The sequence below is a fragment of the Lynx canadensis genome, chromosome E1 (genome assembly GCF_007474595.2).
Source record: "Lynx canadensis isolate LIC74 chromosome E1, mLynCan4.pri.v2, whole genome shotgun sequence".
Taxonomy (NCBI): domain Eukaryota; kingdom Metazoa; phylum Chordata; class Mammalia; order Carnivora; family Felidae; genus Lynx; species Lynx canadensis.
The window spans coordinates 3,918,069-3,945,841 of NC_044316.2; the positions used below are offsets into that span (position 1 = coordinate 3,918,069).

The 27,773-nt window shown below is 44.6% G+C and overlaps 2 protein-coding genes across 4 annotated transcripts in view; one reads left to right on the forward strand and one right to left on the reverse strand.

Moving 5' to 3' along the window:
* STX8 (syntaxin 8) overlaps positions 1 to 23,056 on the reverse strand; it is a 251,648-nt gene extending 228,592 nt beyond the window's left edge. For both annotated transcript variants that reach the window (XM_030296686.2, XM_030296687.2), the window contains exons 1-3: positions 22,972 to 23,056; positions 16,738 to 16,837; positions 8,698 to 8,792 (exon numbers count right to left, since the gene is read on the reverse strand). In XM_030296686.2, the coding sequence (XP_030152546.1) occupies positions 8,698 to 8,792; positions 16,738 to 16,837; positions 22,972 to 22,988 (212 nt within the window). In that variant the 5' untranslated portion in view covers positions 22,989 to 23,056. The remainder of the gene's footprint in view (positions 1 to 8,697; positions 8,793 to 16,737; positions 16,838 to 22,971) is intronic.
* Positions 22,407 to 27,773, forward strand: part of CFAP52 (cilia and flagella associated protein 52) — a 39,828-nt gene continuing 34,461 nt past the window's right edge. The window contains exon 1 of one of the 2 annotated variants that reach the window (XM_032591163.1): positions 22,407 to 23,131. In XM_032591163.1, coding sequence (XP_032447054.1) covers positions 22,588 to 23,131 — 544 coding nt within the window. In that variant the 5' untranslated portion in view covers positions 22,407 to 22,587. Of the gene's footprint in view, positions 23,132 to 23,690; positions 23,806 to 27,773 lie in introns of those variants that run through there. The other variant, XM_032591164.1, reaches the window with a different exon arrangement.

The following is a 27,773-nucleotide window of genomic DNA, read 5'->3' on the forward strand; positions in this document are numbered from 1 at the left end:
TGTGGAATTGTGAATTATATCCCAATGCTAACTCGCCTTGCCCTGGGTTCTGTTCTCCGGCAATCTGTGGTTTTCAGCGTCCAGCCACCCAGGCAAACGGAAGCTGAACTACAGTTCATTCTTACGATTAAGCACAGATTCCCCTGGCTCAGGGATTAAAAGATAAAAAACAAATTATAAAAGTATCAGTAGAGAAGACATAGGGGAACTTTTCAATCATCTCGGAGTAGGAAAAATCTTTCTCATCAAGAGTGAAAACAACAGAGGTCACAAAAGGAAAAGCCAATCTTGACTATACAGAAATTTTAAATGTCTGCGAAATAAATTTGCAAGTGACAAACTCACAGTGGCGAACAACGAGAAAGAAAGGCAAAGACGTAACGGAGCACAGAAAAAAGAAACAGTAGTAATTCTCATCCCATTGAAAAACACTCAGTTTTACGCAAGAGAAGTGCAAACAAACATAATGTCACCTCCGCCTATCAGATGAGGAATTGTGACCGGGAAGTTGTGGAAAGGGCAGAGGAAACAGGCACCACTCTCTGCTATTCCTGGTGGGGCTGTAAATAAGTCCAACCACTTACCAGACCGCCTTCTAAATAACAAAATGTAGGGGTGCCTGGGGCGGGGCTCAGTCGGTTAAGCGCCCGACTTTGGCTCAGGTCATGATCTCACGTTTCGTGGGTTCGAGCCCCACCGTCTCAGGGCCTGGAGCCTGCTTCGGATTCCGTGTCTCCCTCTCTCTCCGCCCCTCCCCTGCTCCCTCGCACTCTGTCTCTGTCTCTCAAAAATAACTAAACATTTAAAAAAAATTTAAAAGCACTCAGCTGGACACATATACATTTGTATATACTCAGAAACCTTCTGGAAGGATACACAGACAACTGCCTGTGAGGAGGGGGGAGCTGGGGGATTCAGGATGTGAGGGGGACTTAACTTTTCATGGAATCTCATTTTGTAATGTTTGCCTGTCACATGCTAATTAATAAAAACACAAGTTTCAGAACCATATATATGGTATGATCCCTCGCTAGTCAAAAGAATTGATGTTTACATGTACGTATATTTGTTCATGCCTAGAAACTAGAAAGTCTGGGATGACAGGCACCGACCATTGACATCATTGACCATGAACAACAAGATGATGGAGAGGATTGGGGGCGGGGGCGTGGGGGGGGAGGGGGCAGTGGGAAGTGTCACTGGGAAAAACCAACAATGAGAAGTATACAGGTAGAAGGTGCTGTTTACAATAAACACAGGAAAGACAGGTTTTAAAATCTGGCAGACACTGGTTACAGAATTAAGCTGGTTAAGAATGGGCTTAATTAAGGAACATCAATTTCAAGAGCCGTAGAAGTTGGTGACTGTGTTTTGTGGGTTAGCAGCTGAAGAAAGGAATCACAGTTAATGCTACAGGAACCCCCAGAGCTCCCCTAAGCCAGTGAGGGTTCTCCGGCTTCTCCTGACCAGGAAACTGGCCCCATGTGGCTGTCACCTGGCTGGTTCATGACCATGCAGGCCTACAGCCCAGCTCTTTCCGCTTTAGGTCAGGGCTTTTCCACCACATCATGATGGACCTGACCACCACACCTCCCGGGGGCTTCTCTACCCTGGCGCTCCCAGTACTGCCCCCACTTAACCTAGGCACCTCCCGGCATCCTGTTGAAAGCATTAACAATACTAGTAATACTCATTCAGAATTTTCCCGGGGACCTCCTGCTAATCTGGAAAAGCTGGAAAATTCACCAATTAGGGACACCCTCCTTCTTTGTTTCATTTTTATTTTAATCTACTGAGAGAATGCGGCATAAGGGCGGGGGGGTGGGGAAGTAAAAGGAGAAAGAGATTAATAGCCCTTCTGCATAGCACGCTTCTTATATAGGGGTTGTTGTTAACAAGAGGTCCGAGAATCGTCCAGAAATGACCATACTACATGTATGCAGACTGATGGCAGCTGGGAGGAGTGAGGGTAGGAAAGAGGGCACACAGTCGGTGGCCAGAGCTGGGACCTCCTTTTCCACCAGTCTGAGGAGTATAACCAAGGAAGGAAGGTCAGAGAACAGACAAAACCATAGTTTCTTGTCAATGGCTAGGCTGGTTTTTTACATGTAACTAAAGCCCCGTCATGGAGATGTCAGACTCTATGAAATCAGACGCGGACTTCATATTACCGGTACTCACTAACTACCGGAGGCTGAAGCCCAGCTTGTCTGCAGAAACTTGGTAAGTCCTTCATCTATTTATTTAATTTAATTTTTTTTAGAGAGAGGGTGCAAGTGAGCGAGGGGGAGGGAGAGAAGCGGGGTTCCCCCAAAGCGGGGCTTATGTTTCCTGGAGCAAGGCTCCAGCTCTTGATAAGGACTTTAAACCTAAGATGAGGTTTAGCAGAGGTGTTGCTGGTCCCACTGGGTGCCCCGCCCCCACTCCGGCACCCCGATTTTCTCTTTATTTGATAGAAGGCTTAAGAATTTTGGCCAGTTTTGGGGCGCCTGGGGTGGCTCAGTCAGGTAAGCGTCTGACTTCAGCTCAGGTCATGATCTCATGATTCATGAGTTCAAGCCCGGTGTCGGGCTCTGTGCTGACAGCACGGAGCCTCCTTGGGATTCTCTCTCTCTCTCTCTCTCTCTACCTCTCTGCCCCTTTCCCGCTCTCTATCTCAAAATAAATAAAAACAAACTCAAAAAAAGAAAAAAAGAACGTTGGCAAGTTTTGCTTGCGAATTAATGGCTCTAGAGAAGGGAGAAATGTGCAGGGAATTATTTTTTGGTGACATAACGGCGGATCCCCAAGAGGATGGTCTACAGTCCTCGAGGCCAGACTTTTCTGGTTCCCATACTACTTCTTCCTTTTTTCTTTCCTTTTAAAGTTAACAAACTCTACTGAGTATTTATTATGTTCCAGGCTGGGTCCTTAGCTTTCTCGAAGCACCGATCACAGGTTGCAAGTAATATTTTAATACTGGCATTATCTATGTGCTTCGATAGGACCTCGTTACATGAATGTAGACTCCGTAAGGACCACCTGTGAATTCCCCATGGTAGCTGGACTTCTTACAACAGCAACAAAAGACTAAGCAGCAGTTAATCTCCAAGGAGGGCTTACTACGTGCAAAGCACCTTCTGTGAATGTTCTTTAACCCTCAGCAGCCATTCTGTAATCCAGGTGTACTTTCGTTACCCCTATTTCACAGAAGAAGACAAACAAAAAAAAAAAAAACAAAAACCAAGGCACCAAGAGATTAAGTAACTTGTCCAAGGTCACACAGTCAATGTTGAAAGCTACCTTTTATTCAACACCCACCAAGATGAGGGGCCAGTCCAGTGGGGTGCTTTATAAATAGATTTCCTCCAGCTTCTACACAAACCTTGCAAGGTGAGCATATTTAATTCTACTCTAGATTAGAGTAGAGGGTCTAGACAGGCTAAATTGCTCTCTGGCCTTGAGGAAGGGGCAGAGCTGGCCCTCAGCCTCAGTTCCGTCTGGTTCCAAAGCCAGCATTTTTCCCGCCACACCAACGGTGCCCAGATGTTTGGACTTCATGGAGCAGAAAAGTGTCCAAACAAATCGGGGGTGGCGGGAGACTTACGTAAAAGTTGCCAATTATACACTTTGCCAGGGATGGATATTCAAAAAAACCACAGCAGACCAAACTACCATCTATTTTTATTATCGTGGTAACAAAGCAAGGAGCTTTTTAACATGGAAAACTAGAAAGAACGTAAGAGAGCATAAAGAAGAAAATCCCTACCGCCGTAAACACGATGTTACACTTGCTCTTCTCGGTGAAAACTGTCACGGGCAAGTAGAGTGTGTGAGAACCACAAGGGGCTCTCCCTAAAATCTACCGGGTTAGCCCCCCAACATCCGCATTCAGTTATGGTGATCACTGCAACCGTCTATCCATCTACCTATCTTCCTAGTTTTTTTTTTCCCCCAAAAAAAGACAAAGCGGAGAAAAGCTATTTAGGAGTGCTGGGTGGCTCAGTCGGTTAAGCGTCCGACTCTGGATTTCGGCTCAAGTTGTGATCTCACAGTTGGTGAGTGCAAGCCCCCCACTACCAGTGCAGAAGAGCTTGCTTGGGATTCTGTGTCTCCCCATCTCTCTCTCTGCCCCTCCCCTGCTCACTCCTTCTCTCTCCAAATAAATTAAAAAGTTATTTATACTTTTGAAAAACTATTTCTATAGGACTTCTCCCAAGACACCAGAATACCTTTTTATACTGAACCCCTTGGTAAAGATATTTTTAAATTCTCCTCAACTTAGTAAAGATGCTGCCTTTGAAAACCCAACAAAAAGACGAGCTCACGTAAGGCCAAGTCTAAGAATAATTTTGCTACCACCTGACATTTCACACACAAGCCTCCCGTGGCACACGACTTTTCTCAACTAGAGAAGCAATGAATCGCTCCTGTCTCCAAGAAGCACTGTGAATAGAAATGAATGGTTTTCAGCAATTTGAAACTCTCTGGCTGCAGGACTTTAGTTTATGAATCGCAAACTAACCGATTCAAAAGCACAGGACTTTCATTTTAACTTCGCATCTCTTCTTGCCAGGAGAAAATACTTTTCCAAGAAAGAGCAACAATGTCTCAGGCCTTAACTCCATGAATTTAGCTGTTTGGAAGGCATGTGCTTAGGACTTATCTTTCTGGCAATCCCTGGTGTTCTTTGGAAAACTTCACAAACGCATAAATTTACGAAGTAAAGTGCTGTAAACTCTCAACTACCCAACGCGGTAAGGGAATGTGGTATTCGAATATTCACATTAAAAAAGTCACCCGGCATTAATTATGCCTCAAGAAAAGAAAGGCTTAAACTGTCACTCTGTTGGCGATTTACGGACAAAAAATTTTCTAAGAATTACAACATCATAAAGTATACCTAATAAAGCGCAGTGAACACTGTTTAATCTTTCTGATGATTAAGGAGGGCCCTGAGGATTTGCATTATAAACAGGATTTGTTTTGGCACTAGAGCAACATGCCAATTAATAGGGAATTCTAGCTGAAGACAGGCCAGGTGACAGATGACTGTGTTATTTCTACTACGGTAGAATTCAGCTTTTAAACAACTGGCTTTGGGGCCAGACGGCCCTGCATCTGAGTCCAAGTTCTTCCACTCCCCGGCTGTGGGGTCTGGGGCAAGTTACTTAAGCTCTCAGATTCCTCTCCTCAGTGTAAAACACTCCCCTGCTGGGATGCAGGATTTTTTTTTCCAGCTCCGTCCCTGACTTGGGGTGCAAAGGTTGGCCTGGCCTCACTACCTTTTTTTTTTTTTTGTAAAGAAAATAAGGAGCCACCAACACAGACTAATAATATGAGGTTATTAGGACTCATGAGTGGCCACCTGACACATCTTAAACCTGGAGGAGAACTGCTATGGAATTATTTGAAATAGTTGCGAACAGAAAGGTCAAGGGAAGGGAAGATGTGAGGTACAGAAAAAGTTAACAAGAGGCCTTCATACTAGAGAAACTACTTCCTTTCCGTTCTATCAGCAGAAACGGTCTCCCTGAAAATACAGAGGTCTTGAGCGCCCCCATGAGGCGGGTGATCTGAATTCTGTCCTAGTAAGGGTTGTGTTTCTAGTAGAAACAGACCCAATCATTTGAAAAAATACCTAAGAAAGAACACTGTTACAGTCCAGTTGGGTTTTTGCTTTGTCCTACAAAATTCTAAATTATCTGCATTAACATCCTTAAGTACTTTCATAATGTATTTAATAACTCTGTTCAATATTTTAAAATATTTTTAGAGATTTTTAGTGCTTCATTCAGCAAATTGTGAGATGACCACAAAACCAAAGTCTAAGGGATTTCAAAAGATGGTCTGGCTGAAGGCATTTAGAACAAAGTCAAGTCCATTATTACTGCCACATGCTTCTCCATAACTAATAACCAGCAGGAATTACTAACAGTGAAAAAGGAAGGGTTCTTAATTTGTTTCTTTTTTTGCCCTATAGTTGAGCACATAAATATTATAAAATGAATAATAATAAGTTATGTTTATGGAAGTTACCAAGTCGGTAGTTGTTAATATTATACCGTGAAGCAGTGATTTAGTTACCTTTTTAACACACATGCTTTAGGTAACAGCAAAATGAGTTTGCACACCTTACCTCACATGCAGACTTCCTGACACTTGGTACTCAAAGTAGAGAAAATAGCCAAGCCGATTGGAAACTACCTGAGGTCTACATAACAGGACTTGTTGATTTTGATAAAATAAAAACTTTTTTTATAATACTGTGCAGTAATAAACGATACCAGATAGAGGGTAAAGTTACAAAGTAAATGTATCAGACTATTCCAACTGTGTTGGGGCGCCTGGGCTCAGGTCATGATCTCACACTTTGCGAGTTCGAGCCCCACGTTGGGCTCTGTGCTGACAGCTCAGAGCCTGGAGTCTGCTTTGGATTCTGTGTCTCCCTCTCCCTCTGCCCCTCCCTCGTTCACAGTCTGTCTCTCTCTCTCTCTCCCCCTTTCAAAAATAAATAAACGTTAAAAAAAATCTTTTTAAAGAATATTCCAACCGTGTTAAAAAATATGGCCCCTGTCCGCCTGGGTGGCTCAGTCAGTTGGGCGTCCGACTTCAGCTCAGGTCATGATCTCGCGGTCCGTGAGTTCGAGCCCCGCGTCGGGCTCTGTACTGACAGCTCAGAGCCTGGAGCCTGTTTCAGATTCTGTGTCTCCCTCTCTCTCTGACCCTCCCCCGTTCATGCTCTGTCTCTCTCTGTCTCAAAAATGAATAAACGTTAAAAAAAAAAATTTTTTTAAAAAGGCCCCTGTTGTTTATTGAAATTAAACTTCTACTTGTAACCTTAGCGTGTTAATAATTGAGTATTTGGAAAATCACGAGATTAATCTAAACGAACCTCCCTGTGTAAAAAAATAAGGCCCCTGTTGTTTATTGAAATTAAACTTCTACTTGTAACCTTAGCGTGTTAATAATTGAATATTTGGAAAATCACGAGATCAATCTAAATGAACCTCCCTGGTAGCATAAAGGGGGTTGCCCTTCGAGAAAATAATTGTTAAAACATTTTCTATGATTTTGTCTGAAAAGCAATATTCCTACCTTCTCCCATTTAAAATCAGGCAATAATCACCATTTCTTGAGCTACCAACATCTGGCTTTTTTGTATGAGCTGACAATTGAAGAAATGATGAGAGAAGACCAGTTTGAGACTAGTTTTCAAGCCCAAAAAACTCAGGTTTAAAGGACTGGTTTAGGGGTGCCTGGGAGGCTCAGTCGGTTAAGCATCTGACTTCGGCTCAGGTCACAATCTTGCGGTTCACGAGTTCGAGCCCCGCGTCGGGCTCTGTGCTGACAGCTCAGAGCCTGGAGCCTGCTTTGGATTCTGTGTCTCCCTCTCTCTCTGTCCCCTTCCCCTCTCATGCTCTGTCTCTGTCTCTCAAAAATAAATAAAAGTTAAAAAAAGATTTGAAAAAAATTCTAGGGGCACCTGGGTGGCTCAGTTGGTTGAGCGTCCGACTTCAGCTCAGGTCGTGATCTCACGGTCTGTGAGTTCGAGCCCTGCGTCAGGCTCTGTGCTGACAGTTCAGAGCCTGGAGCTGCTTCGGATTCTGTGTCTCCCTCTCTCTGTTCCTCCCCCCTCTTGCTCACACTCTGTCTCTCTCTCAAAATATATAAATCAATAAACATTAAAAAAAAAAGGCTTAAGGGGCGCCTGGGTGGCGCAGTCGGTTAAGCGTCCGACTTCAGCCAGGTCACGATCTCGCGGTCCGTGAGTTCGAGCCCCGCGTCGGGCTCTGGGCGGATGGCTCAGAGCCTGGAGCCTGTTTCCGATTCTGTGTCTCCCTCTCTCTCTGCCCCTCCCCTGTTCATGCTCTGTCTCTCTCTGTCCCCAAAAAAATAAATAAACATTGAAAAAAAAAAAAGGCTTAAAAAATAAATAAAAAATAAAGGACTGGTTTAGGGAATGGGTCACATGGATTTTAAATTGATCAAATGATGAACTTCTAACAAAAAAAAAAAGCTTCAATACTTGGCAGGGTCGGTGGGAGGTGGGGGTGATGGCCCAAGTTGCTTCAAGTAAATGCTCTGTTCCCCGCCCACATTCCCAAACCTCCCAAAACCAGGGGCGGGATCTGTGCTTTCCAAAGAACGTTAAAGCAAAGGAGTCACATCTCAGTAATCTACATAAAGAAAAAAGAAGAAAAGAAAGAAAGAAAGAAAGAAAGAAAAGAAAGAAAGAAAGAAGAAAGAAAGAAAGAGAACCCAAAGGTCTATGGTGGCTATTGGCATTGGCCTCTCAGAAAAGAAAATGGATCACTCAGAGCTCTGGAAAGTCTAGCATGATCCCAGCCCAGGATGATCATGGAAGGCCTCCTGTGGGAGCAGTGGCTCACCATCTTCGGGGCATGTGGCAGCGCAGGGCTCTGGGCAAGGACAGCACCAACGAGAGCACTAGCTCTCTACACTGTCAAGGTCACACCCAAGAGCGGCCACGGTACTTAATTCCATCAGTATATGCTCGCCTCGCCAGCATTTTCACGGTAGAGCAGGGCAACAGACACTTAAAATAGAAATCGAGATTATAGGCAATATTTGGGAAACCAGGTCTTCCTCGAGCTATGGAAAAAAATCTGGGTGGCCCGGATTCCTTCCTTTCTCCAAATAAGACTGCTTTTTCCTCCCACTCTAGAGAAGAGGTGGAAATGTTTACATGGATACATCTGATGTGTTGACACAGCTCTTAGCAATAAGTCCTTCAAAAGGGCGATCTTTTCCTTCAGACTCTGCAACAAAGCTCTGATTGTCACGGTCAGCTGGAAAGAAAAGAACACATCCTAAGTATGCTAGTCAGAGGTGGGGGAGCTACTAAAAACATCACGTAAACACATTATGATTCCTTCAAGGACCAGCTGGCAGATGCTTAACTTCCCAAGGACACCTTCAGGGTTCTAAGGTATCCAAATTTTGGTCCAGCCACCCACCTGATGCTTGCATCCACTGTATAAGGTGACCAAGTGGAGAGCCAGCCCATACCTGAGTAGACAGTGACGGGAAACCAACCCCTGGCCCTCACAGTCTGAATCCTGTCCCCTGAGCATCTACCCCATTCGCCAGTGAAAAACCCAAGTGTCTTCAACCTCGCTTCAAATGACAAGACGTCAAGTCTCACTGCAATCCCGCCAGTCTGCTCTGAACACACTGGTTTAGTTAAAACCCATTTAAAAGTTTTGTAGCAGTGTGTTCTTATAACGATGCTCACTACCCGTGACTCTTTTTCCAGGAGTGTATAGATTTTCTTAGTCGTTCTACAAACCCAGAGGAAACTGCTGTTTGTGACTCTTGAGTGCTATGTTAAAGGATGGAGGAAGGTAGGGAGAGAACCTCTGGGGAACTGAGAAAATATGAAAACTGAAACTGCCCATGTAAATTAAATACAGCCAGCCACGCGGGAAATCAGAGATAGGTGTGAAAAGACAGACTAGCGCAGATTTCATCTGCTACCTTGTTCGAAGTAGCAATTACATAACTTCAGGGGAAGGGAGGACTCCCTCCCTAGGATTAGCAGGGTCACACACACTAAGGGAAAAACAGCAGAACAGTAGAGGCTGGCTGAGGGCTCACACACATCAAGCAACCCTCAAAGGTATCAGCAGCCAAGAAAAGTCTAACCTTAACTATTCTAATACCTCTGGGAACCACGGAGAAACCACCCACAGTGTTTATGAGGAAATACCACAGAGAGCAGATCGCCCCTCGTTCAAGAAGAGTAAAACAAACAAACATAGCACAATACACACACACACACACACACACACACACACACACACACACGCCCCAAACTGAAGAGCAGTCTACGAAATTAAAGCTCAAAAGCATTCAAGAGATCAAAGGGTATGTGGCCATTAAAAAGTATGACGGAAACCTCGATTTGTCGACATAGAAAGATAGCCAGCATAATTTATTAAAAGAGAAAAAAATCAAGTCCTAAAATGAAATGTCACCCACAGAGAAAAAAAAATCAATCTAAGAACTAAATACTTCAAAATGCCAAGGGCGATTATCTCTAAGTAGTGGATTTTTTTAATATTTTATAAGAAAAATGGTTACTTTTAAAACCAGGAAAAGTTTTCCATCATCATAATCTGCAAGAAACCTTCCAAAGCACAGAAAAAGATGGAGAGCCTAACTCATATTTTAAGCTAACACAACCCTGATAACAATCACTGACAGAGATACTGGGGAGTGGGGTGAGGGGGTAGAAAGGGGACGGGGGGAGAGAAAAAAAAAAAAAGAAACCACATGCTAATCTCCTGTAAGGATTATAAAATGCAAAAGTCTTTAAAAATATTAGCAAAGCAAATTCAGAATTATGTTAAAATGACAACATACCATCACCAAGTAGAATTTTTTTTTTTTAATTTTTTTTTTTCAACGTTTATTTATTTTTGGGACAGAGAGAGACAGAGCATGAACGGGGGGGGGCGGAGAGAGAGAGGGAGACACAGAATCGGAAACAGGCTCCAGGCTCTGAGCCATCAGCTCAGAGCCTGACGCGGGGCTCGAACTCACGGACCACGAGATCGTGACCTGGCTGAAGTCGGACGCTTAACCGACTGCGCCACCCAGGCGCCCCACCAAGTAGAATTTATCCTAGTAATTTAAGAACAGTTTGATGTTAGAAAATCTAATACTAAATCCGACAGTGTTAATGGTTACAAACAGAACAAATGTATGATTGATACAGCACAGGGGAAATTAATTAAAAACAAAACAAAAAGAAAGAAAGAAAACTAAGAATGGAACATTACTACCTTAACCGTAATATTTTCCAACATTGGTCTAGAAGTTGTAACCAACGCAATAAGACAAGTTAAAGAAATACACAAGGGCTGGAAAGAAGGAGATGAAATCATCATGATATATAAATGGATAAGTCTGTTTGGGAAAGTTAAGTGAATCCACTGACAAATTACTAGAAACCAGAGAAGAAGTCAGTCTGGTAATCAATCTTAAAATGAAAAAAAAAAAAAAAAAATCCAGGGCATTTCTAAATTTAAGTACTAGGTAGGGAGCATTTCTTTTCATCATTATTTTTAAACATCATTAACAACACCAACAAAACCTAAAAAACATCTAGCACCTGCCTGGCACATTGCGACTATGTAGTAAATACTGATAGAGGAATGAATAAAAGGAAACACCCGATATTGTAAAGATGTAAGCATTCCCCAATTAATCTATGAATAAACTACACATCTATTCAAAGTCCCATGTGGAGTTCTCTTACTAGAAAAGAGGTGGTAACAGAGGCACAGGACAAATGAATTGTAAAGAAGCCATGCGAAATTATTCTAAAACATAGATAAAGAGAAATTTAAAGGACAAGGAATATGTGTGATAGTGGGGCACTTAAACAATGAGATATTAAATCTTCATAAAAACTACAAGAATATGATGCTGGCAGTTAGTGAAAGCTTCACTAGTGTGACAGACACAGGAGGTCCAGGCGCAGTATGGCTGTGCAAAAATAAATTCGTGAATGAAATACAGGATATTTCATATCTTTTTTTTTTTATGTTTATTTTTGAGAGAGAGACAGAAAGACAGCAAGTCGGGGAGAGGCAGAGAGAGAGAGGAAGACACAGAATCCGAAGCAGGCTCTGGGCTCTGAGCTGTCAGCACAGAGCCCAACGTAGGGCTCGAACTCACAGACCGTGAGATCGTGACCTGAGCCGAAGTCGGACGCTCAACTGACTGAGTCACCCAGGCGTCCTGTGGATATTTCATATCTTGGGGGGGGATGAGGTAAAGAATAATTCAGCAAATGGGAAAAAATTAAATTTGATGCCTACAACGTACCAAAATAAACTTCAAATATTTTAAAGATACATGTTTAAAAATAAAATAAAAACAGGGGCACCTGGGTGGCTCAATTGGTTGAGCGTCGACTTTGGCTCAGGTCATGATCTCACAAGCCCATGAGTTTGAGCCCCGCGTGGGGCTCTGTGCTGACAGCTCGGAGCCTGGAGCCTGCTTTGGATTCTGCGGTCTCCCTCTCTCTCTGCCCCTAACCCACTCACATTCTGTCTGTCTCTCTCAAAAATAAATAAACATTAAAAAAATAAATAAAATAAAAACAGAAGGAAAGATTAAAGAAAATTTGGAAGATTAGATGAAATATTTAGATAATCTCTAGGTATGAAAGACCTCTCTCAGGGGCACCTGAGTGGTTCGTCAGTTGAGTGGTTGACTCTTCGACTCAGGTGATGAGCTCACGGTTTGTGGGATTGAGCCCATGATGGGTTCTGCTCTGATAGCATGGAGCCTGCTTAGGATTTTCTTTCTTCCTCTCTCTGCCCCTCCCCTGCTCACATTTGCTCTCTCTTTCAAATAATAAATAAATTAAAACAAAAGAAATAATAAGTTAGGTTAAGGACATATACTGGCAATTCACAAAGGAAGAAATATAAGTATCCGATAAATATATGAAAACAGGTTCAATGGCATAAATAACAAAAAAAGCATATTAAACTATATATACTTGCACCCTAACAGAATGAGTAAGATTTTTAAAAGATAATTGGAATTGGGACAGAATTGTATGTTGAAGAGGCTTAAAATTTTATACAACCTAAATCCAGAAAGTCTACATTGGGAAACTTTTCTACCATGAGCAATAATTTGGCCACACTGAAAACTCATTTATAATTAGAAATTAAGTACCCAAGAAGATTATACCAGTTAAATGAATCAGAGGTCTAAATGTAAAAAAGTGAAACCATACGTTTATTAGAAGAAAACAAAAATGAATTCCCTTACATCCCAGAAATAGCAAAAGGTATGAGTGAAAATACAGAAGCAATTAAAGATCGCTAGCCAACTCTGTTTAAAAAATAATGCTTTTGGGGTGCCTGGGTGGCTTGGTCGGTTAAGCGTCCGACTTCGGCTCAGGTCATGATCTCACGGTCCGTGAGTTCGAGCCCCGCGTCGGGCTCTGTGCTGACAGCTCAGAGCCTGGAGCCTGTTTCAGATTCTGTGTCTCCCTCTCTCTCTGCCCCTCCCCTGTTCATGCTCTGTCTCTCTCTGTCTCAAAAATAAATAAACGTTAAAAAAAAATTTTTTTAAATAATGCTTCACGGGCGCCTGGGTGGCGCAGTCGGTTAAGCGTCCGACTTCAGCCAGGTCACAAAATAAATTATAATATGTCACCAAGAACTAATCTCCATACTAGATAAGAAACTCTTAAAGACTAAAAAGACCCACAATCCAATTTTAAAAAAAGGGTTTTTTTAACAAAAGAAGAACTTCTCAGAAAAATGTAAATGATGCTTAAACATGTGCAAACACACCTCACTTGATTCACACATGAAAGATGCACATTTGAAACGACACTGAAATACCATATCGCACTTATCAGATGACACCCTCTTGTTGGCCAGCCTGTGAAGAAACAGAAACTCGTGCACTGCTGGTCAAACGCTGAGTAAGCACACCCCTGTGGACAGGAATTTGGTGGCAGGTGGAAAAAAATCACATCCACCCAGGTTCTGAGAATTCACCCTGAAAAGACACCTCCACAAATACCAAGGGGAGGAAGAACATAAAGCTATTTATCATGGCATTATTCATAACAACAAAACAGGAGAAATTATCTAAACTCCCATCCTTAGGCAGGTTAAATGGACTATGGCGTATCCGTGCAGTAGCACAACTACGTAGTCCTAAAGAACAGCGAAGATCTCGAAGAATTAATATGGAGAGATTACTACAACACGGTAGTAAATAAACAGAGCGAGATACAAAGGAGTATCTTATGGAAAAGAAAGAGAAATGAGAACACACACACACGCTTATTTCTGCAAAAGGTAACAGAGGACGAGGAAGCCAGAAATTAATGAAAATGATTACATGGAGAAGTACTAAAAATTAATATAATAAACCCACAATTATATGGTCACTTTATCTTCTACAAAGCAGGAAAGAATATCCAATGGGAAAAAGACAGTCTCTTCAACAAGCGGTGTTAGGAAAACCGAATGGCAACATGCAAAAGAATGAAACTGGTCCATTTTCTTACACCAAACACAAAAACAAACTCGAAATGGATGAAAGACCTAAATGTGAGACCTGAAACCAGAAAAATCCTAGGAGAGAACACAGGCCATAGCAACCTTTTTCTAGATATGTCTCCCGAGGCAAGGGAAACAAAAGCAAAAATAAACTATTGGGACTACATCAAAATAAAAAAGCTTCTGCACAGCAAAGTAAACAATCAAGAAACCTAAAAGGCAACCTACTGAATGGGAGAAGATACTTGCAAAGGACATATCCGATAAAGAGTCAGTATCCAAAATCAGTTCTATAAAGAACTGATACAACTCAACACCCAAAAACCAAATACAGTAAAACCTTGGATTGTGAGTAACTCGTTCTACAAGTGATCCGCAAGACGAGCAGACATTTCTAATGAAATTTAACTTGATAAACGAGCAACGTCTCACAATACGAGTAGGATGTGATGCTGAATGTCGCATGATCACAACTGAGCCAATGGTTCTCTCTCGCTGCGGGATTGTGGGTCATCGGCTCCCACACTCGGATGCTCGGTCTCAGGCTGGAGTGTTTGGCAGAAATCAGTGATTTTTCGGAATGTTGGAAGGTGCCCACAACAGGCATTAGTGTATTTTTTGTCACTTCCAAGCACCTCTGGACAGTCCTTTGCTTTTCCATCCAAGAGTGAGCTTAGGAATGCTTTGCTCCAGTCTAGGTCAGGCTGCCTGCAGATACAGACCCTTTCCTCTGCCTCCTTATTGCCAGTTACGCTAAATACAGTATAAGACTTTATTAATACCATTCTGTAGTCAACATCCGTTAGTGATAGTGAAAGTCGTCCTACACAGTAACCCTCCTCTCTTGTCTCCCTCACACCACCACGAAGGTTTTTAAAAGTGCATGTTGTTGATTTTTCTTTATATTTTGTAGAATGAATCATCTGAGTTTCCACTATTTCTTATGGGGAAATTTGCTTTGATATACAAGTGCTTTGGATGACAAGCTTGTTTCCATAATGAATTATGCTCGCAAACCAAGGTTTTACTGTAATCCAATTTAAAAATGGGCAGAAGAGGGGCGCCTGGGTGGCTCCGTTGGTTAAGCATCCGGCTTCGGCTCAGGTCATGATCTCATGGTCCGTGAGTTCGAGCCCCACGTCGGGCTCTGTGCTGACAGCTCAGAGCCTGCAGCCCGCTTCAGATTCTGTGTCTCCCTCTCTCTCTGACCCTCCCCCGTTCATGCTCTGTCTCTCTCTGTCTCAAAAATAAATAAAACATTAAAAAAAAATTTTTTTTAAATGGGCAGAAGACACGAATAGACACTTTTCCAAAGAAGACATCCAGATGGCCAACATACACGTGAAAAGATGTTCATCGTCACTCCTCCTCAGGGAACTACAAATCAAAGCCACAATGAGATATCGCCTCACACCTGTCAGAATGGCTAAAACCAACAACACAAGAAACAACAGGTGTTGGCGAGGACGTGGAGGAAAAGGAACCCTCGTGCACAGTTGGTGGGAATGCAAACTGGTGTAGCCACTGTGGAAACAGTATGGAGCTTCCTCAAAAGGTGAAAATAGAACCACTGTACGATCCAGTAATTGCACTACTGGGTATTCAACCCAATATAAACACACTAATTCAAAGGGATACGTGCGCCCCTATGTTTATTGCAGCTTTATCTACAATAATCAAATTATGGAAAGAGCCCACATGCCCAGCAATAGCTGAATAGAGAAAGTAGATGCAGTGGACATACACAATGGAATATTACTCAGCCATAAAAAAGTACGAAATCTTGGGGCATCCGGATGGCTTAGTCGGTTGAGCATCCGACTGTGGCTCAGGTCATGATCTCACACTCATGGGTTCGAGCCCCACATCAGGCTCTACGCGGATAGCTCAGAGCCTGGAGCCTGCTTCGGATTCTGGGTCTCCCTCTCTCTCTGCCCCTCCCCGGATCGCGCTCTGTCTCTGTCTCTCTCTCTCTCTCAAAAATAAATAAAAACATTAAAAAAAAAAAAAAAGACAAACTCAGACTTAAGTGTCTGTGGTGGTGCCTGTGGTGGTACAGTGTCTGAGACTGTGTTCTGCAACCCCTAAGACAGACCCCATGAGCAAATAGATCTCCCTGTTCTGATTGCCGGAAAAGAAAAATACCAACTTGGAAGGGGAAAGGTTAGAGAGAAACCCGCGGTGTTGGGATCTGAATCGAAGGAGCTAGAGTGAACCCATAAGGGTCTGGAAAACACAGTTCCCCAGCCAAATCCTACCACTGCTTTTATACAGCCTGCAAGCTATATAAAATGCAAATTATTACATGTATTACATAGAATAAATGTAAAATGTCAAAAAGGCCATTTGGCAAGAACAGATTCTCAGAGAGGTGAAGGCATAGCCTCTTGTCCTGCAGAGCCTGAAAGATTTACTATCTGGGGCCTGAGCTGGACTAGGAAATTGTAGACACTTTTACGGTTAACAGGAGAAATTAAACGGGTGTCCATGCTTCGTTTCGTCTCAGTTGTAACGATCACTGATTGACTGTAAGGTCAATGCAACGCCCGCCCCGTAAGCTTCGCAAGCCAAAACACACCACACACACAACACAACACACACACACACACACAGTCTCAGCAGTAGGAGGGTTTGCAGAGCTCAGAGCTCAGACAAACCATTCCGGGTCCTAATTCTCTCCTGCTCTCACCCTGATTGTATTTTCACCACTTCTTCCATGCTGATTTTGCTGTTGGATTTTCTCGGCGATGTCTTGTGCAATTTGGCAGGTGGCATCGTACGTGGAGAACCTGCATCGAAGGCATAAAGGAGAAGAATGCTTCAGGCTCTTTGAAAGCAACTTTCTGCATGACTTGCGTGCCACTTGTCAGTTCTAGCCACCAAGTCCAACGGGGAGGATGAGAATAGTGAATACAGCGACACGTGTTGCTGTTATAGGAAATACTGTGTGAGCAGGGCTCTGTTCTGAATGCTCCGTTTGTAACAATTCGCTTCATCCGCACAAAAACACCAGGAGACGGGTACCGCTCCCATCGCCATCTTACAAGTGAGAAAATCAGCACAAACAGGTAGTAGGTCCACTTGGCCAAGTGGTTACCGCCCACTGCAAACTACGTCCCCAACCACTTGTTCGAATTCATCCACTCACAGAACATGCGGCAAACATTTATGCAAGGGCTCCTCTGGGCTGAGCACGGTTCCAGGCACTGGAGAGCAGGGCAGCGAACCGAATGGACAAAGTCCCTGCTCAAGGAGCATAAAATAAATAAAGACACAGTATGTCCAGGGCTGGTAGGCGCTAACAAGAAAAATAAAGCAGGATAAAAGAACAGAGAGTGACGGGCAAGGTGAGGAAGCCAGCCAGGCAGGTATCTGGGGAAGAGCTTCACAAAACAGGAACGGCAGGTACTGTTTATCCTCCAACAAAATGCGCTGGGGACGCAGGACACCCCCTCCGGACATCTAAGCTCACAAGAACTCTCTGGAAACATTTGCCGAGCTTCTATTTGTTATTCAGAGTGAAGGGAGGCTTTGAAAAATCCACAATAAATTCCCCAGGGTCCCTTATTTTTTCCTTCTGGGACAGCCTTTTCGCTTCCTATTTGTTTTACAGAGAGCAGCTAAGTACACCTTGTATCTCTCCTACCAGGTGGCCCTGCTCTGCAGAGGAGGGACTAGGGCTGTCCTAGCACAAACTAGGGAAAACTGCTGTTTGCACCCATGTCCCCATTTCTGCTTGCAATAGTAAATGATCCGTTTCTTAAAAATCTTTGAACTCCCACACATTACTCATCCACTGAGGGAACTCAGCAAATGTGTTTTTCAATAACGGCAAAAAAAAAACCAAAAAAAAAAAAAAACCAATCTCGCATCACTTCCCTTAGCAATCTTACTAGAGTAATTACAGCGATGGGTAACAGAGTACCTGATCTGGGCCAGGTCCTACTTCTATCTCATGAGGTAGGATCTTTGACAATGCCCCACTCTACGCCGAAGGAGCATCACGCGTGTATGCGTGTGAAGGTGTGTGTATGTTCATGTGTCCAAGAAAAGAGCAAGTAACACGACACGTAGTTAAGAAAATAGGAGGGGAGCTGATAAGGAAAACAGGGTCCTGATTCCCAGCTTTACCACATTTCTCCTTTTCCCCTCCATACTGTCACCTCTGAAAAGAGGAGCACAGACAGGTCTGGCTCTGTGGTCCCAGACCAGACCTATGGAAATCGGTAATAAGGTATGATACACTGCCTAACAACCATGGAGCCTAAATGGTAAGTACTCCTGGAGTTTGGGAGGGAGAGAAAGTAGTGTCGGCGAGGCACTCGGACTGGACAGGGGTGGCCACGAGGTGACACCCTGGGCTGAACAGCGAGGGTTGAAGCAGGAGGGAGGGGCACATTCGGTGAGCAGCCCTGGGTAAGAGGGTAAGGTATAAAAGAGGACAGATGCGTGGAAGCTAGTTTCTGCGGAGCCTGAACACCAGAATTATCAGGGGCGGGTTTTGAAAAAAGAGGACGTTGGAGCTGTAGGGGATACTTTGGCAACCCGAGTGAGCCCCTGAAGAGGTTATAGGAACTGCAGAAGGCCCAAAATCCCAGATGTTTTGCTCCCAATCTTTACGTTCCCACATTAGCCTTGGAAAGTGCTAGTTCTGAAACTCTGCTACGTGCTGGGATCAGCAGGGAATCTTGAAACAACACAACCGATTCCTGGCTCCCAAACCCAAGCATCCTGCTTAAACGGAATGGTTTTTATTTATTTATTTTTTTTAATGTTTATTTTGAGACAGAGACAGACATATTGTGAGCAGAGGAGGGACAGAGAGAGAGGGGGACACAGAATCTAAAGCAAGCTCCAGGCTCCAAGCCGTCAGCAAAGAGGCCGACGCGGGGCTCAAACTCACAAACCACGAGATGGTGACCTGAGCCGAAATTGGACGCTTAACCGACTGAGCCACTCAGGCGCCCTGGGAATGGGGTTTGACCTGAACACGAGGAGTTGTCAAAACTCCCCCTGGTGTTCCTACCCGGAGCAAAGTTTGAGAACCACAAGCACAGAGGTCATGGGCAGCCTCATCACAGTATCAAACACACGAGTACCTAACGTAGTAGTTGAGGGGCACCTGGGTGGCTTAGTCAGCAGGGCCTCTGACTCTTGATTTCAGCTCAGGCCATGATGTCGTGGCTCATGAGTCCAGCCCCGTGTCGAGCTCTGCACTAATGGCACAGAACCTGCTGGGATTCTTTTTTTTTTTTATTTAAATTTTTTTTTTTTCAACGTTTATTTATTTTTGGGACAGAGAGAGACAGAGCATGAACGGGGGAGGGGCAGAGAGAGAGGGAGACACAGAATCGGAAACAGGCTCCAGGCTCCGAGCCATCAGCCCAGAGCCTGACGCGGGGCTCGAACTCACGGACCGCGAGATCGTGACCTGGCTGAAGTCGGACGCTTAACCGACTGCGCCACCCAGGCGCCCCGAACCTGCTGGGATTCTTGGCTCTCCCTCTCTCTCTGCCCCTACCCCACTTGTGCACACACACTCTCTCTCTCAAATAAATAACATTTAAATAAATAAATAAAGTACTACTTTAGGAAAACTAACCTGCACTCATTTACATAAATGGCTGGGAACGAGAGAGGAGTGGCAGGAGACCAGAAGACTCCCATTCCATAACTGGTCACCAGTATCTCCTGTCTACAAGGCACACAACTAAAAACATGGGGGGGCCAAGGCAGAAACAGACAGCATGAAAGAACTTCCAGGGGCGCCAGGGGGGGCTCCGTCGGTGAAGCGGCCGACTTCGGCTCAGGTCATGATCTCGCAGTTGGTGAGTTCGAGCCCCGCGTCGGGCTCTGTGCTGACAGATGGGAGCCTGGAGCCTGCTTCGGATCCTGTCTCTCTCTCTCTCTCTCTCTCTCTCTCTCTGCCCCTTCCCCACTCACACTCACTCTCTCTCTCTCTCAAAAAATTAAACATTACCAAAAAAAAAAAAAATGTTTTAAAGAGATGCCAGGGCATTTGAAAGAAAAACCAAATATTCAATAATCAGATAGGAGGAGGGCAAGAAAAAGTGGATGACTGGAGTTTTCAGGCCCAAGGGACACAGAGGATGGTGATGCCACAGCAGAGACCGAAGACCTGAAAAGGGGAACACGCAGGAAGTCCCCTGTTCTACCACAAAAACACTGAATGCAGAGTTAAATTCATACACACGTAAGGTTTACTTAAAAAAAACAAAAACCCTGGGGAAAAATGATGTGGAAGGCAGAAATGATACAAGTATGGCAGAAGGCTGGTAATTATAGGACCTGGGTGAGGAGTACAAAGGGGGTCGTTAGGACTATCCGTTCTGTATATTCTTTTACCTTCCACAACATTTTTGAGAATAGACCAAAAAGAAAAAAGAAAAGACCAACCAGAATACAAAACCGTTAAGGTCTGTTTAACTCTAAGTCTTCCAGGAAGGGTGCATCACCAACACACATGTTGCCCTGGCAGGAAAGCTAATTAGCTTTAGCAAAGAACCTGTTCAGAGACAGTCATCCTTCTATTAAAAAGCGAGCCTACTGCTTGCTTTGATACACCGGTAAAGCAGTCACGGCTCTATGCCATGACCTGACCAGCCGAATACCATTCAGGAGTAAAACATCATTGATGTACGACTGTCAACAGCACGAACAGAAGGCTGTATGTAGCCAAGTCTGTTTTTATAAGGTTTTCAAAGTCCCGTTCCATACTCCCTCCTACCCTCCTGACCAGCAACCCACTTTGCAACGGAGCTAAGCTACCAGCACAGCAGAGTTTCCACCTGTTTCATAGTCAACGGACAAATGAGAAAGCCACGGAATCAAACTACCTGAGAGCAACGGGAAAAATCATAAATGCGTTTTCAGCATGAACTGGGGAAGGGGCTTGGGGCCCAAGGACAGCTTCCATCAATCTAAATGGATCATCACCTCTGAGCTCTATTTCCTACCTTATGTGTAAAGTGAGGGGGTCAGCTTCCAGGAAGTGGAGGGCAACTTAGCAAAACGTTATCAAGGGCCTTAAAAATGTTCATATCCTTGAACCCAACAGTTCACTTCCAGGAAGTGAGCTGAGGAAGTAAGAGATGGAACAAAGGGGCTGTCTCTACAACAGTTAAACAAAACAAACTCTAATATTACAAAGAGGTACAAAAGAGGGAAATAATTTTGGTTATTCATATGATGCACTGTTATGTACCATTAAAAAAATCCTGTTTTTAGTAAATACTTAATGACACAGGGAAACATTCCCTGCTTTGTCAAACATGCAGGTTTCCCTCACTATCCAAAAGTAGTCTTCCAATGAAACCTTTCATAAGGCAAAATGGGGTATAAAGCAAAAGGGCAATGACCACTAATTCATACAGAAAAATTTTTGAGCTTTCTCAGACCCCCAAAAATGACCTCTCTTGGTTTTTTCTGATACCTTAAGGCACATCTTGCTAACAGGTGCACAAAATAAACCAAAAAAAGCGCACAGGTTTTCACAGACACAGCTCAAAGCTATCGCAGTCTGATGCTGTCATGCTGAGTATAGCTCCCAGAGAGGGAGCTTGCGGGAGGGGGGGGGTCACTCTGCTGGTTGGGGTGCACAATGCCCCTAAGACAGCTTGCTGCAAAATAAACGCTGAATGCTATTTTCACTTTCCGCATTTTTTTCATAAAAGCAAAAACCCCCTTCTGATTTCTTTTGGTTAGAGAAAACAGGAACTAAGGTAGGTCTTTCCTAAAAGCAAAGTGGCATAAGGTGAAGTTTCAAAAAGCCACGGACGCTTGTATATGTATCATTATATGTACATACACACGCATATTATATAAACTAATGTATTCATTTTAAAAATCAATAATGGCTATCATTCCATATGACAAAGTTGAAGATGTTCTCACCTCTGCAATATTCAGTACTTCCGAAATTTTCTATCAGGGTGTATACAATTGTTAAAACTTGGTGGGAAAAAATTAGCGTTAAATCAAGTAAGCCATTGGCCAGGTCACCCAGATCCCAGAGCGTGCTAACTTTGATCTTGCACACCATTCTCCTGGTAGCCATCCTGCCTACAACTTCAACAATTATAAATTCTACCAGAAATATTAACCTAAAACATAAAGTCCAACAAGAACTTTACAAAGCTATATAACACGCTTTTCATTATGAAACAAAAAAAGTCAAGTCCGATATGCCATAGCAATATGTTCCTTGGGGTCAGTACTTGTGTCTGTCGTCGTTCAGTCCTTGGGACTTAATTGTGGAGGGAATGACCCTTACCAGCTATTGTTCTGCTGCAGAAGTTGCAGCAGAGGAAAACAGCCTTCGTGACGCTGACTCAGGTAAGGGTTAAATGCCCTATAAACAAATGCGTAATTTCCCTCCCTGATTCCGGTAAGTTTTTTTGAAGGGCCCACAAGATCTAAGTCCTAGAGCCAGCTGGTGACTTAACTGGCGGGTGACCATGCATTCTGAACCTCAGCTTCTCCGCCTGTGAAGTAAGGGGCCGGGGGTGGGGGTCACCAGATGGACCGGCATTGCACGAAAAGGTTACTTGGACTTCACTTTCCCGAGAGCCCAGGGAAGCCAGCATCAGCCACCTCCACAGCCAGGACAGGCGGGAAATCTCCCCAGATGCAGCCGAGAAGGGCTGAAGGCATGTTCCGGGGTTCGGCACAAGCCCGCAGCTCCCCGGGGTTCCCCCCCCCCCCGGCCCCGTCCGGGGCCGCCCCTGCGAACACCGAGGGTGGCGGGACACGGCAGGGTCTCCCTCGCCAGGGGAAGGGGCCCCGCTGCCCCTCCCCTCTTCCTGAACGTTCCCCGGCCCCAGAGCCTGGCGACCGCCGGCTCCCCGGAATCCCGGCCTCCCTCGCGAACCCCTCCGCGCGGCCGCCCTCACCCCGGGCTCACCAGGGGTCCGGGGCCATCGCGCTGTCTCCGCCCGCCTTCGGACACTTCCTGCTCGCGGCAGCTGACTACGGCGGCCCGCGCGGCTCACACCCCGCGGTTCGGCCCGGGCGCGACCGGAACCTGCCGTTTCCCCCGGTGCGTGTGCGCTGCGGCCTCCAAGGTAGGGAAGCCACCCCCTCAGCAACCCTTAGGTCGGCGCGAACAGCCCGGCGCAATTAAAATAAAACTTTTGGACAAAAATCGAAGCATTTTCCCGGGAAGGTGGAAGCATCTCAAGCCCTCCGGCAGTTACCCGACGTTGCAACCCGCTTCAAACAAAAAACACACAAAAACTGGACTGTGGGCATAGTTGCACAGCTGTGTACATTTACTAAACCTCAGAGTGAATTTTATACGTAAAGTTATACCTCAATAAAACTTAAAAAAAAAATTGTTAATCCTGCTTCAAACAAAGGACCCAAAGAATGGCAATTATAGATTGTCTTATAGCACCCTTCCCTAAATGACACTCGGTGATTGGTTATGCGGTTACGAAAAGAGTCCGTAGGGGGAAACGTGCAGCCAGTGCCCCTAAATTTTCAGGGAAATTGGAAGGAAAAGGAGCCCTCTCTGCTTCCGCAGCGGGAGCTCGGGGCTCAGCAGCCGGGAGCGTGCGCGGGCCTGGGCCCGGCGCGCATGCGCGCGTCCGTTACCATACCTACCAGGAGACGCTGCGCGGCCCGAGGCAGAGAGAGGGAGCGCCTGGTGTCCAGGGGATGGAGAACCAAATTCCTCCCAAGGCCGAGGTGGCCGAGGTGGCCGAGCTGGAGCTTGAGGCCGCGATCGGCTTCAATGGTGAGGCCTCGAACGTGTCTGGGCGGGGGGTTGCAAGCCCTGGGGACGAGTAGCGCAAACAGGGACCGTGGGACACCGGGTGGCACCTGGAAGGCAGCGGGACCCTGGCAAGGGCCAAATTCTCTCCCGCCCCCAAGGCCCTGGGGAATCACATCCTCGCCCCAGACCTCAAAGACCGGGATGGTTTCACAGCACCTAAGAGGGACAAGTGCCTGCTCACAGGACCGAAGCATGAGTGAGGGTGGTCGTAACCCATCTCCCCCTGGTCAGCTCTGCCCTGGCCCTGTGACCCCGCGAGCCCCCGCAGCTGCCTGCCCCTGGGTAACCGCGGGATGGCTGAGTCCTGTTCGGCCCCTGGGCACAACTACCAGAACCCCAGCTGATGTGCCCATGAGAATGAGCTGGGGACCGAACGTGGCAGTGAGCATCCGTTTTAGGGGATGATCTTGTCCTCTAACCCGGAGAAGGACCCTAACACTGAGGGTGTCAGGGGAGGCTGTGGAGGCGGGGAGATGCTTCTGTCCTGGAGGCCTGGTGGTTCTGCTCACACCTTATTTATGACTGCCTGATAGTTTGAACATGAAGGGGGGTAATGCTCTTTGTTTTTGTGTGTGAAGGAAGGAAACAAGCGCGTTACATTTAGAAAAAGCAAACTTTTTTTTTAAAGTGTGTTGTGCTGCCCGGAAGTTTTAAAATTGTAATATTGCAGACCAGAACTGTCAATGGCTAAAGCTTTAGGAACATTCTGGAACCTAGAGCTGGACTCTTCGTGTTAGTTTAACAGTCTCTTACAGATAGTGGGCACTTCTTAGCACATCTGAGATATCGGCCATCTTTAGAGCTGGTGGCAAGGTCATTGGTAAAGGAAGTGAGTGACCGCTGGTGAGTGCAGGGGGTCAGTGCAGAACCTCGAACACAGCGCTCTGCAACTGAATTCATGATGTTTTGTGGAGCTCTAAGAGTAAATATATGGGGAGCTCTAAGAGTAAATATATGAGCCACCTGGTGGCTCAGTTAAGCCTCCTACATTGGCTCACATCATGATTTATTTCCGGATTCGTGAGTTCGAGCCGCCGTACCTAGCTCTGCAATGCCGGTCCTGGGTCTGCTTGGGATTCTCTCTCTCTCCTTCTGTCTCTCTCTTTAGCTAAAATAAACTTTAAACATTAAAAAAAAGTTATAAAAAAAGAGTAAATAGATGGTACACTATATTCCAGTGCCTTCCATGGCCATTACTAGTTATCTTGGCCTTTTAAAATGGCCCAAATTAATGGAATTATTTTTACTTTGCTGGTTTTGTGACAATTTATATTATATTCTTTCCTGTAGTCAAATACACATTTTTCTAGAACCACTATATGCCAAATAGTATGCTGTGTTCTGAGAATACAGGGATAAATCCATAGCCACACTTAAGAAGAAGAGTTTAGGAAACTGGAAAAATACAGTGAAGCCCAAGGAAAAATCAGCCAATGTTACATTTTGCAAAGATAGTGCTGTTAAAGGTTTGGTGTGATCCTTTCAAATATATATTTACATATAAACTTTTTAAAAAATTTTTTTCATTTTCATTTTTTATTCTTTTACATTTATTCATTTTTGAGAGCCAGAGCACCAGCAAGGGAGGGGCACAGAGAGAAAGGTAGACGGAGAATCGGAAACAGGCTCCAGGCTCTGAGCTGTCAGCACAGAGCCCAACGCAGGGCTCGAACTCCCGAACGGCAAGATCATGACCTGACCTGAAGTGGGATGCTTAGCCAACTGAGCCACCCAGGTGCCCCTTTTTAAAAACAATTTTTAATGTTTATTTATTTTTGAGAGTGATGCAGGGGGAGAGGGGAAGAGAGAGAGAGAGAGGGAGACACAGAATCCAAAACAGTCTCTAGGCTCCCAGCCCAACACAGGGCTCGAACTCACAAACCACAAGATAATGACCTGAGCTGAAGTCAGTGTTTAACTGACTGAGTCACCCAGGCACCCCTAAACCTTTTTTAAATGAACGGGGGCTCATACTGTATAATTTTAGACTTTTTTTTCCTACTTAACTCCACTTAGCAGTATGCCATGTACATTTTCCCTTAGCACAGAGTTTGAGTGGGGGAGGGACAGAGAGAGAGGGAGAAACAGACTGCAAAGTGGGCTCCAGGCACTGAGCTGTTAGCAGAGAGCCTGACTCAGGGCTCGAACCCATGAACTGTGAGATCATGACCTGAGCCGAAGTCCGAAGCTTAACCAACGGAGCCACTCAGGTGCTCCTGTGCAGGGGTTACTATAGGGCTCTTTTATTTTTATCACAAAATAGTGCAACAGAAATTTAGAATGCCATAATAAATACCAAGTATTGCACACAGGATTAGCAAGTTTTGATACTGTTTCTTATTTGAGTTAATTTTTTTGAGTTTGTCTTTTCTTTATTTTGAGAGAGAGAGAGACAGAGAGACAGAGGCAGAATCCCAAGCAGGCTCTGTGCTATTAGCACAGAGCCTCATGTGGGGCTCAATCCAACAAACCGTGAGATCGTGACCTGAGACAAAATCAAGAGTCAAGCTCAACTGACTGAGCCACCCGGGCGCCCCTTGAGTTAATATTTTTGAGAAAAAAATACACATTTTAAGTCCTCTCTTCTGTCACACTATCCTATCCTTTCTCCCTCTGTAGAGACAACCACTACCCTGAAGTTAATGTGAACCCTTCCCAGCCATGCTTTCAAAGCTTACGGTGTGTGTAAAATATTAAATATGCTATCTATAAATAATTTATACTGTAAATGTGCAAGTTTTTATATTTTATAGAAATGGTTTCATCCTGCACACATTCTGAAGCCTGCTTTTTTTTCCACCCAGCATTTATGCAATCTTCTCATGTTGGTTAATTTAACTCCGCTCCTCCCTTGTGTAAATACACCAACATTAGTTATCTATTCCCCGTAGATGGTCTTTTAATTTATTTGCAACTTTCTGCTACTACAAGGCTGCAGTGAACACCTTTGTAGTGGCCTGTAGACACAATTGCAAGTATTTCTCTAGGTCACGTACCAAAGAGTGGAACACCTGGGTCCTAGGGTGTGTGCGTGCTCAACCATTCTGAACATGGCTGTGTTGTTTTCCAAAGCTATTCCACCGAAGTACCTTCCCACAACGCAGTTGTATGAGCGTTTCCTTTTGTTCACATCACCGCTAATGCTTGCTATTATCGGCCTTTTTAATTTTAGCTGTTATGATGGAAATGAAACAGTGTCTCATTTGGGATGCAATTCGCATTACTTTGATGGTTATAGTTTCACATGTTTATTGGTTGTTTTTTTTTTTTAATTGCCTCCCTCCTACATTGCCTGTTCGTAGCCTTTGCTCATTTTTCCATTGGAGCAGTTTGTGCTTTCTTATTTGTTTGTGGTAGCTCTTTGTATGTTCTGGATATAATCCTTATCTATTACATACATTGCAAACATCTTCTCCTGGTTTGGGTTTTTCTTTTCATTTTGTCATTTGTCATCAGAAGTCTTAGGTTCTTAACATAACTGGATGACTACGGTGGCCTTCTCTGTTAGGATTTGCTCTCTTTGTGGCACGTTTAAGAAGTCATCTCCTACAACTTGTGTACACATGAAGTCTTGTTTGTCACAGGTCCTTGATCTACCTGAAATGTATTGTTTGTGGATGGTGTGAGGTAGGATCTGATTTTGCTTTTTCCATATGGATAGTCAAATGATTGCTTATTAGGTAACTGCAATTGAAAAATGTACATATGAACATGAAGAGGGAGCATAGGACAAGCTGAGGGCAAAGCACAAACTAGCATACCCATGCCCCACCCCCCTCCCCGCAGGTGGGATGTGTGTCCCCCGCAGGTAGGATGTGTGACATTCCTGGCTGCCCAAGAACAAAGGAGAAGACAGACAACAAATGGTTAAACTGATAGAGTCACCATCGGTTTACAAATATCTTAGTACAACTGCAAGAAAAGGGCAA